The sequence below is a fragment of the Prinia subflava genome (assembly GCF_021018805.1).
Source record: "Prinia subflava isolate CZ2003 ecotype Zambia chromosome W unlocalized genomic scaffold, Cam_Psub_1.2 scaffold_22_NEW, whole genome shotgun sequence".
NCBI lineage: Eukaryota > Metazoa > Chordata > Aves > Passeriformes > Cisticolidae > Prinia > Prinia subflava.
In genome coordinates this window covers 6776788-6788832 of record NW_026960606.1, presented here as the reverse complement: position 1 = coordinate 6788832, position 12045 = coordinate 6776788, and the positions used below count along the sequence as shown (strand labels likewise).

Below are 12045 nucleotides of genomic sequence, written 5' to 3'. Positions count from 1 at the left end.
AGACCTACAGGTTACCACCATAAACCCACATTGAGCAGATAGAAAAGCTGCTTGGCAGCAAAAGCAAAGATGAAAAAAAAACCCCTCAGTCTTTTAAAAGGAAGTTGAACTGTTGGAAACAACTGAAATTAAAACCGCCCACCCTCTGCACACGGATCCTTGATGGTCCCCAAAAGCACCGAGCACCAGCTCTGTGCCAGAACCACAGGCCCAGGGACACCTCAGGAGCCAGGGCAAGGATGGCACTGTCACTGCCACAGTTCAGTGGGCTGAAGTAGATCTTGGTTGACCCTGGAATCAACTGGGCTTCTTTGTTTTACTTGCTTTCTATGGCTCAAAGAGTGGAGAACATATGGCTGCTCTTTGGGATGTCAGAATGTAGCAGTGGCTCAGAGAAACAGGGCTGCACAAGATCTCCTCTGCTGTTCAGTTCATAGGAGCTGGAACCTTGTAGTCTAGAGAGAGCTACAAAATGATGCCAAGAGCATAATACATGATTTCACATCTGTTGTCCTGTTTATATAAAAGTCTGTGATGTAGAAAGGTTTGTTTTAAATCTAATTGTAAACTGGACACATGGCACCATTCTCTTTCAGAACAATCCAGTTCATTATTAAATATCTACCTGTGAATGGCAGATGCATTCTCAGCATTAATTAGTAACACAAATTGACAACACAGATCTTCCTGCAGCTTCAGGGAAAACTCACATACAAATTTCTTCAACCTATCCAAATGCACAGTCACCCTTTTGGACAGATATCACTGAGTCTCCTCCGTCAGATTTAAAAAGGGGCAGCTACCTATGGGTTAAATTATGGCTTTTTCATTTCCTAGCACTTATTAACTTACTCACAGGCAACCACCAAAGCCAGCAGCTACTACAAGCTGCATTTGTAATACAGTGAAAAATGTTGCAAAGTATTATTCTAGTGAATGATACCTCTCACATTACCAAGGGTTTCCTTTTTGGAATATATGTCTGGGTAAGTGAGGCTTACCTGCAGAAGCACTGTGGGATCTCTCCTTGCCCATACAGAGGGAACAAAAATGGGGTGTTGGCATAGCGGCCAAGGCACTGCAGGAATTTTCTTGTTGCCTGAAGACCTTGCAGTGCTGCTCAGTCTCTGACCCCATTGCAGTGGAGTGAAGGATGAAGTGCTGCAAGATGAGGGTCAGCTTCCGTGTCTGCAGGAACTGAGCAAACATGGTGTTCTCGTAGTCTGAGGGAAAAGCACGAGACACTGAGCACATGTAACATCTCCACTGTCTCCTGTGCTTCAGCTCCAACAAGTGCTTTTGGATTTCAGTAAACTAAAGCAAGTGAGTTTTTCAACAAACACCCTGCTGAAAATGGATCATCCAAGTCAATGAAAGTTAGAAAAACTACTCCCAGAAAGTGAGTTTTCTCAGAAGACAGAAATATCACTCCATTAAAATATTTCAAAATATCATAAACCCACTTGATGGGTCTCCAATGGCATCACCAATTCATTCCATTAGACTTGATCTAACTCCATTTCCCAGTCCTGAGAGAAAAGTGAGAAACTGTGGACAAAAATCCATTGAAGTGCCTTGGGACACTGTTTCCTGTAAATTACCCAAAATATTACCCCAAATGACACCCACTCCAGAATAGGACTGCTGCATCCACACTGCCAGTGCTAGACTGGATATTTATGCTCAGAGAAGCCCCTCACACAGTGCCACAATCCAAAGACAAGAAGGTGCAATATTTATTTCAACTTGATGACTTGCTGGCAACAAACAAATGTGGATGAGACAGAGCAGAAAGGGCTGCTGCTCTCTTCCCTTTAAAATAATATTATTGCTGGCACATTTTGAAATTCAAAGAAACACAAGTCTTCTGGGAGATGTTTAAAGCATTTTGGCATTGATACATCTCTGAAAAACTTTAGTTATCTTCATAACTGAAACATTTTTTGCCAGGAAAATATTGTATTTAAGCAATAGCATACTTCCATACTACTCAGAAATCTGCTCTTATTTCAGTCCTGGATAAATTCCTAACTAATTCAGAAACACTTCCATCAGTGCAGAGACCAGTATTCTCAAGCTACATATTCTGTTCAAGATTCAACCACTGCTTTATTACAAATGTATCTTACTGCTTTTTGTATGGCCATGCAGAAAATCATAAAATGACAGGAGTTTTTTTGTTTTATCATTCTAAAAAGAATTCTCAAGTTTTCCTTACTTCAAACTTCTTATATAATTCCATATTTTACAGAAAAAAAGCTTTAAAAAGTTCTTTACACTCACGAACTCTTCCTACTAAAAGTCTGCCTTCCCATGAATGCAATGATCTCATCAAGAGCAATTTTAAATTTCTGAAGGTTTTACATTAGCCTAATCTGACTCAAAATATTCTCAATTACTTCTCAGGCTATTTTAAAATGTGGGAACAAAATCTGTTTAGCTGTCTCGGGAAGTAAAATAAATCTAATGCTATTTAGGTACATGAATCAATGAATTCATTTAAAATTGATGTGGCATCTTTTTTTACTTAATAAATTTTCTAAATACCACCAATATACTCACTCTGAGCACCTCCATTTCTTCCAGCAGCAGCAAACTGAGATCACCTGTAACCAATAAGCCACTTCAGCCTAATGAGTTTTTCCCCTTCAGGATTTTCTGGAGTTCATTACACTCTCCTTTTCTTAATCTTACCAGATTACTGACTATTTTTCTCTTGCATATGTTTAATAATTTTCTCTGATGTTTGTACTCCTCTTTCCTCAATATTTCTTTTTGACAGATTTTTTCTCTTTGCCTTAGTTTACTTTTAGACTCCAAGAAGTGAGGACATCATTCTTTGTACCCTGAGGAGCACAAACCCAAAGCACCTTCCTCCTGTTAAACTGATTTCCCCCTTTGACCCAATGCTTATCATTCTTTGCACATTATAGCTCAAATCTTTTCTGATTTCCTCTCATCTAAATAAGCCAACAGTTGATAAAAGCACTTTGAGCTTGCCCTCTACAACTAAAGAGCATTAAATTACATTTACTTTCATAGTTAAAAAAAATCCATTTTCTCCATTTCTGATTTTGTGGTAACGCATTGTAAAGATTTATGTAGTATTCAAATAAACAAGACAGAAAATTCAAATATATCACATTATTTTAAAAAATACCTGGGGGAGGGGAGGAAACACTTAAAAATGACAAAAAGCATTTTGCAACCTTGGTGTGATATATAATTTTGCTGTTAAAAAAATGTAAATAATAAATTATGTGGGAACTAGAAGAGCAAGTGCTTAAGTAGAAGAATTTAACACTGAAATGAAAAGGTCACAAAAAGGTCAAAGCATACTTTAAAAATGAATCTGTAAAAAAAAACCACGTGAAAACACAGGAGAGCTCTCAGAATTGTGCCTCCCTGAAGGAACTCCTAGGAAGGGAGTGTGCTTTGTTCAGTGAGACACTACCTTGGTATTCCTCGGGGTGTTGTTCATAGTCCAAACAAAATGTCAGAAATTTCATGAGCATTCTCTTCTCCACCATGGTGAGCTGTCTGCTGTTGAAGACATCTGCTCTAGAACAAGGCACCTGCAAAATATTTTTTAATAATTTCAGATACTTTCCACACTCTGAATGTAAAAGCATCAAGCAACAACAGTCTGAATAAATAACAAATACTTCAAATTACTGTTTTCAATTATAGTTATTTTCTTACATATTTCTTTCCCCTATTTTCTATTGTAACTAAAGTTACCAATTTTCCACAATAAGAATATTCAAAAATCTTTTTCAGCCTCTTCCCCTTTTTATTTCCCTTCAATTTCACTTGCATCTCTGACTGCAGAGGTAATCACTAGAGTTTGTATTAACTGTGCTAATATCTCCTGTTGCCATTATCACACTGCCTTCTCTTGCATGTCACATAAAGACAAATCAAGTCTGAGTCTTAAAACCTAAAATCTGTGAATCTTCAAGAATTAACTGCCTAAACATTTAGCCTGAGGTTAAGATTTATGTCAATATACTGGACTGCACAACCTTATTTTAGTTTGGTTTGATTTTATTTTAATATTTCTATATAACACATACAAACATCTTTTCTTCCAGAAATTAAATCATAATCATAATTAAGGAAAAAACACCAACTTCTTGTCACAAAATTCTCAAAAAACCAATTTCAAGCTTCTTGACTTTAAAAAGATGAGATGAAATACATGCAGCACATTATTTTCTGATACCTGTTCTACTTTCCCTTCTTGGAAGGCGAGAACTCGTGTGGCGTTTTTGAACTCAGCATATCTGCTCACCTTGGACTTAATGAGGAGGTCAATTAACAGGCCCCGGGAGTAAAGCAACTACACAGGGAGGAGAAAGGAAGTGGTGGGTGAAGAGCATCAGTCAAGTGCCCAACAAAATCTTCACCAGCTGCTCCCTAAATCACCTGAACCAAGAGTCACCTTTTCCACAGGTAAATTCCAGAACTCCCAAGCTAAGGTTTAGTCCTATATAATTTGATCATCTTTCTATAAGCTACTGTCTTAGGTTGCACTATATAACCAAAAATGTGTATTCTATTTTCCATCTGTTGAAATTGGTTGGGGAGGTGTTTTCTTTATCTCTTGTATAACCCATTCCTCATAACTCTGGGGGGAAAGGGCCAGGTGCCTTCTGTTAATGGGCCAGCTGTTAAAACCATCTGGGGCAGTGTTCTTTATCTCTTCCAGGACCCATCTTCCCTCCAGGGGGATATCTGCTGTTAATGAGCCATTAAGGCTCACCACATGACTGATAAAATTAAACCTTTCCACTGTGAGATGCTCCACACAAGGGGAGGAGCCAAGCATTCCTACCTGGATAAAACCTGAGATTCAGAACACCAGGACATGTTGGAGTCCATGTTTCCATGGATCCTCCGCAGAGAGTGAGAAGTACAGAGATTGAATTAAAACCTTTAGAAAAATTAGAATATATAAAGCTTTATGTGCATAAAGTAGAAATCTAAGCCTTAGTTTCAAGCTTCACATGCCCTAAGTCCTAGTTGTTAGTGTAGAAGGACAGAGCTTCAGGCCTAGTGATAGAGTTTAGACACAACAAAAATAGAGTACTGTTTATAATTTTTAGTATGAATTTTATGTACTATAAGATAGAACTTTATGCTAGTAAGATAGAGTTTTGCATTAATAGATATGTTATGTGCGTAGGTTTTGATACTGTTTTTCGTAGTTTTACGAACTTTAGAATTGTGTCTAGATTGGCTAGTGTGTAGATAAAAAATATGAATATGCATTTTGTAATTTGGGATAAAAAGCCTCTGTGTTGGTCGGTCGATTGATCAGTCCAATCTATCGATCCAACCTCCACCTTCTGCAGCCTGAGGAAGGAGCCCTGCCAGGGAGCTGAATGGGATTCTAAAGGTACCATCTATTGTAGTCTTTGTCGCTTGGATCAGGGCCCTGGGGTCCCGTCCCTTCCCTTTCCCCCCTGCAGCGCTTGCCCTGGAACTCTGTTCTGGGCTGCCAGGGACTCTGCGAGGGTTCCAGACCCCAGGACCCCTTCTTGCCTCTGCAACCCCGCGGCCGGGACCCCTTCTTGCCTCTGCGACACCAGGACCCCCTTCCTGTCCCTGTGATCCCTGCAGCTGGGAACTCTGCGTGGGATTCGGGACCCCAGGACCCCTTTTCTGTCACTGCGATCCCTGCGACCGGGAACCCTGTTTGGGGTCAGGAGTTGAAGGTTGTTTTATCCTAAGGCTGGAATGTTATGTTTAATTCCATGTTAAGACTACTGTTCATTTTGGTATTTTATTTGCTAAAGACTTTATACTTATAACCGATTGTAAGACTGTAAGACCGCTCATTCAGGACTCTCGCACCTTCAGATACATGCTTTCATATAATAAACAACTTTGTATAAGACTTTAAAATGTTCTTGGACCTGTAAGATCTATAACCTGTAGAAACGCCCTCATCACTCTTGAATTATAGCTTTGAGATTCAGAACCCGCACAGAGTCCCCAGCCACAGGGTCACCATGGCAGTGAGGGATCCCGAACCCGTCAGAGTTCCCGGTCGCAGGATCGCAGTGACAGGAAGGGGGTCTCAAGGTCCCGAATCCCACACAGAGTTCCCGGCCACAGGGATCACAGGGACAGGAAGGGGGTCCCAAGGTCGCAGAGGCAAGAAGGGGTCCCGGGGTCCTGAACCCTCGCAGAGTCCCCGGCAGCCCCAAACAGAGTTCCGGGGCAAGTGCCACAGGGGGAAAGGGAAGGGACGGGACCCCAGGGCCCTGATCCAAGCGACAAAGGCTACAGTAGATGGTACCTTTAGAATCCCATTCGGCTCCCTGGCAGGGCTCCTTCCTCAGGCTGCAGAAGGTGGAGGTTGGATCGATAGATCGGATTGATCAATCGACACCTTCACTTCCAACCCAGAGGCTTTTTATCCATAAGTTACAAATGCATATTCATATCTTTATCTGCACACTACCCAATCTAGGTGCAATTTTCTAAGTTTGTAAAAACTACGAAAAGCAGCATCAAAAACCTACGCATATAGCATATCTATCAGTGCAAAAACTCTATCTTACTAGCGTAAAAGTTCTATCTTATTGTGCGTAAAAATTCTATCTTGTTATGTGAAAAACTCTATCTTAGCATACGTAAAAACTTTATCTTATTTGCGCAAAATTCATACCAAAAATTATAAACAGTACTCTACTCTATTTTTGTTGTGTCTAAACTCTATCACTAGGCCTGAAGCTCTGTACTTCTACACTAACAACTAGGCACTTAGGGCATGTGAAGCTTAAAGCTGAGGCTTAGATTTCTACTTTATGTGTGTGTGGCTTTATATATTTTAATTTTTCTAAAGGTCTTAATTCAATCCCTTCACATTTCTCTCTCTGCGGGGGATCCATGGAAACATGGACTCCAACACCATAGGACAATTTTTACTGAGGAGAAAATAAAAAGCCAATAAAAATTTGAGTTTTTACTTTACATATACTCAAAAGATAGAAGGATCTCAAAATGAAAATCAAGGCCCTCATGGAGAAACAATACACAGCTACATAAACAACAGAAATGGAGCATTTTGAAATAAAAACAGTAACTTGATTAGGTGTTTCCTGTGAATTAAAAACCATGAAATTGAAATGCAAGTATGTGTTAAGGTCATTAAGCTGAGATACTGTCCTGAAGAAAACAGACAAGCTTTACACAACTGAGCTCCTCTGCAGCCATGATGCTAGCAGGGCCATTGAGAACCAGACCACTTTGACCCAAAGCTTAAGTAAAACTTTCAAATTCCTTTTTCAACTCTGCCCTTGCATTCTAGTTAGTTGTTCAAGCAGCAATGCTGTTACGCAAGTGCTGCAAATCCATGCACAGGGGATGAAGGCAGTCACAGGAGGGACATTCCCACACAACCTTTCCACAACATTTCTTTGAAATTCCCCCTATAAAGCAGCCTTTCACTTTTAATCTCATCTGCTTGTTTTATGTTAAACTTCAGTGACACCTCCCTTAGAAAGCAGGACTTTTGAACTTGGTTTCGTTTACACTACCAGCTGAGATGAATCAAATCAGTGTCATTGTAAGTGAAAGGAGTTCAGCAATAATTCCAAACTATCTTTTTATCTTTATACCACAAGCCATTAATGCACTGAATAAACAATTTAATCTTGGCTGAAAACTAATGAACTATGATTTTAAAGGTGACCTGCAACACAGAGTATTAACAGGATGGTTAAAATTCCCAGAACAGTAAGGAATTACTCAGCATCAATACCAAAATGCTCCCTCACACGCCTGCAGCCTTACAGATAGAAGCAGGGGCAGGATCTCTGTTCGAAAAGGAACAAAAACCTGGTATCCTTTAAAAATTGCTCTTCATTTCTGAACTCATGGAGCTCACATGGACTCATGAAAAGTTTGGAAGTGATCTCCCCAGACAGTCACTAGGAAGCACTTATATGATGGACTGGGGTAAAATATTGTGCTGGGAAATATAGGAACTGCTACAAGGAAGCACTAATGAGAGAAGGCTGTTTCTGTACATTATTTATGTCTTTTTGCTTCAGATTGCCAGCATTAAGTAACTATAAAATATCAAAGAAAGATAAGTACTTTGTCAAATGTTTTTTAAAAGTAATCTCTGCTACAAATAGAAATGAAAGTCAATTAAATTTTGGAGTTCTATTTGGATTTTGGAGGTTTTTTCAGAATTTTGGAACATGGTGTTTATGAACACTGCAAAAGGTCTTACCAGTAATTCAGTAACTAAGAATGAAGCTTTTAGTTAACTCATCCTAAACCTTTGTAACACAAAATTTCAGAATAAGGTTTTCTTTCTACCTTCTCCCATCTCAATGAACAGTTCATCTAATTTTAAACATACTTAATTATTACTTTTTAAAATCAAAATAAACTTGGATTCATAATACACTCTATTTTTCTATATCACTCTGAAAAGCAGTGTAACAGAAATATTTACACATTTTAAATCTCTATTCACTTCCCATTAAAGAATAGGTAAATCTCCCTGATTTGCAGCTCCACACTTTTTATAACGAGAGCCTAAAAACTGTATATAATCCAAATTCATGACATCCTTCCTATAGGACCAAATATCCCTGAATAATGTAAGAACTGTCTATAAAAATGGCTCAAACTGAACTTCTGTACAGACAATTCTTCTCCTAATTCAGAAAAAAATAATACATCTGTAGACAAATTGTTGTGTAAATTTAGAATATTATCTTCCACCATTCATCAATTAATGGTACTAACAAAGCAATATCTTAAAATGAATGTCTTATTAATGCCTTGTAACAGCAACCCCTTCAGATAGGTCAAATGAAAAATTGCCAACCAGCTGGTTAATTTATTCAGCACAGGTGTTCACTATTTATTTTTCAGCCATGTGCCTTTTTTGAATCCAGCTTGTTGTAGACACAGTATTCTTTCCCTTTGATGTATGCACTTTGTTCTAAGGCCATTCATTTCAGATTTGCACTGTGTATATTATACTGCTACCCAGCTGTTTATTCTTTCTAAATAAATATTTAATGGTTGACGTTGAACCCTGGAAAGACTGGGGACTAGAATAACGTGCGTCCACACCAATATGGTTCTAAGCACGTAATTCGCTTTATTCTGTGAGATGGTGGGTTAAATACAGACAGAATAGTTTACAAGACCAGGTGCATTCTGATAGGCAGTGAGAATACAGAAATATGTAAGCTATTGCAGTTTAAGGTAGCCACTGTGTCTTCCCAGTAACTGTTCTATGTTAGTGACACTACCACCTTAAGACATCCTTAGTAGTAGATAAGTTTATCTGCCAGTACGTATGCTGAACGTACTGAGGCCTGCTAGACCAGGCCTGAGGCCTGGTCTGAGGCCTGGTTTGAGGCCTAGGTGTGGATAGCTCTACCTTATGATACAAGCTATCCTCCTACAAATGGTTACTTCATAGGAGTTACAAAAGTTAAGCAAAAAACAACAGAATCTAGGAAGAACATGTAAATTATCAGAAACACATTAATTGACGCTCTCAGAAAGTTTGAAGTTCTTTTCGAGAACTTTTTCTTTGCCACGTTTGTTAATCTTATCCTTGTTCCTTGTGGGGGGATTGTGGGTTTTTTTTGTTGATGACCAAGACAGCACTGTACTCAGCTAAGTTGAATGCTTAAAAGCATAATTTTACCCAAGTATAATCTCACTTCTAAGTGTGAAATCTCAGTCCTAAGGGGCTCATTTGGGAGCCAGCTATCAATCAAAAATTATACACAAAGTTAAAAGACTATAAAACCTTTCCATCTGATTTAATCCTGGTTCTGAACAATATTTATTATGACAACAGGATGACAATTACAATATCCAAGTGCTATTGCTTTAAAATAAGCATTACATTTTTTCTGCAATCCAATCAAGCACCGTTACTGTGCAGCACTGAACCTTAGAAGAGTCTCAGTCTGTGACCTTCAGATTGTATTTATGTAATTCAGACTTTTTTCCCCTACTTATGATGTTTACAGAAAGAAATATGTATTTCTCTACGAGTATGTGTCAGTATTTCATTTAGCTACCTATGGTATTTTCTAAGGGTTTCAAGGTTAAACTTACATAACTATCTCAAAGAATTTCCTCTCAGGAATTGCAGAGAGTGTTCAGTTCAGTGCAAAATCCAGAAGATAAAAATAATAAAGAAATAAATAAATACACCGTTCAGTTAGTTAAATTTATATTCAGTGTACTTAACTTCAGTAAGTTAAATTCATTGCATATAAAAAAGACAAAGGGCAAATATTACTTTATCATTTTAGCACAAGGAAGTATTTCATAACTACAGTACTGCTGTCCATTTGTGTTCCTGTTCTTTTGTTTGTAGTTCATTTTACATGTATTTAGGGGTCTAATTTTTGACTATGAGAACAGCAGCTTTTAGGCAAAATTAGAATGGAAAAATTTAATTCACAGCAGTGCACAACTGCCTACTGTTACTACTATCTAAACAAAACACGTTTGTTTTTAACTCAGAAGTAAATCACAAACTCACAAAGTTGGCCAATAAATTACACTGCACCCAGAGAGGTCATTTAGGAAGGATCAGGCTGTTTCAGTGATTTCAACAAAGCACAAGGACATGAGGAACATTTCAGAGGCCAGGGTTACTTTTTGAGACAATGTGCAATATGGCAGTGTTACATTCCCCTGTGGGAATGGTTTCTCCCCCCTCAGGGACCCCTAGAGCTTGTACCATGTAGTTTGACCCTTCCTTCCCTTTCTGACCCCATTGGCTGTGTCCCAAACTGCTCCTCCCTGGCAAGAGCTGAGAAAAGACTCTGTTCCTCTGTGCACGCCCTCTTTCCCTCTGGAGACCACCTGGAATAAACATCTTACTGCAGCTAAGGGTTAGAGCCTCTTGTGGGTCCTTTTTCCTGTCTATGAAATATTCCTCCAAAGCCTCTCAAGGCCTGAACTAGCTTTGAACTTCCAAGGGGTTAAAAAGGAGGATTTATTTCAACTGGACCCTGCGGCCAGAATCGCGGTTGGTTTTTTTTTCTTTTCTTTTTCTGCCGGTCAGAGCCCACTGGCCCTGGAGCCACCGCAACCCAAGGAGCCGTGTTTTTCGGGGAACTCCCAGCTCGGGCAGGTCCCCCACAAGCCAGGCAAGGCTGTGAGACCCCCCCGGTGCCACTGGAGCTGAAAAAATCAACGTGAAAAAGCGATCTCAGCCCCGGAGTTTCCCTGCCTGTATTCTCCGTGTCTAGGAGACACAGGACTGTAGAGCCAGATTATTGCATCCGGAGGGTGGATTTTGAACAAATAGCTTTCAGAAATATCGGAAAATGGGCGTTCGGTTATCTGCTCACCAAAAGAGTGTATTAAAACAGCTTCAAGATCTTTTAATTAATGTTAGAATTAAAAAAAGGCTGCAGAAAAAATTCGTTCGCTGGCTGGAAAATGAGTTGCCAGAAGCTGACCTCCTGCAAATAGATAGTGTATCATTCTGGGACAATGTTGGGGTATACTCACAAAACAAGCGGAAGAAAATCATTAATTAGCTTCTTTATTTATTCCCATATTTTTGCAAGCGGGCAAACAGCTTCTGGAGTTACAAAAAACCAGCCAGCCACAAAAAACCTCCCCGTGTAACCCCCTCTCCGACCCTCCCTTATACCCTGGTTTACCAACCTCGCAGTACCCCTTTAACACACCAAGTTATTCTCCGGCAGACTCCTCCAGGGGTGGGATACCTCTCCAGGGCTCTGGCCATGCAGCAGGTCCCCTGGAAGCCACACTCCACGTGCCGGACAATGATGGCAGCTGCCATGTGCCCAGTCCTTCTTCCCATAATCCCTTCTTCCCCCCAATCCCCGCCCCCACTCCATACCCCTTCCCCAATCCCTTTGTCTCTTCAGCAGCCCCGCCCCACGCCTCCTCTCCCTGCCTCCCTCCCAGCTGCCGCAGCAGCAGTGAAGGGGGCAGGCCCCGTCTCACCTTACAGCGGTGAGTGTGATTACCTTGCAGCGGGGAGAGGGGAACAGCCTCTGC

The 12045-nt window shown here is 40.0% G+C and overlaps 1 protein-coding gene across 1 annotated transcript in view; it reads right to left on the bottom strand.

The window, feature by feature from the left end:
• Nucleotides 1–12045, bottom strand: part of LOC134564845 (rab proteins geranylgeranyltransferase component A 2-like) — a 104165-nt gene that overhangs the window by 73649 nt on the left and 18471 nt on the right. The window contains 4 exon segments of the mRNA XM_063424068.1: nt 1002–1119; nt 1122–1223; nt 3455–3575; nt 4226–4342. Of these exon segments, the coding sequence (XP_063280138.1) occupies nt 1002–1119; nt 1122–1223; nt 3455–3575; nt 4226–4342 (458 nt within the window).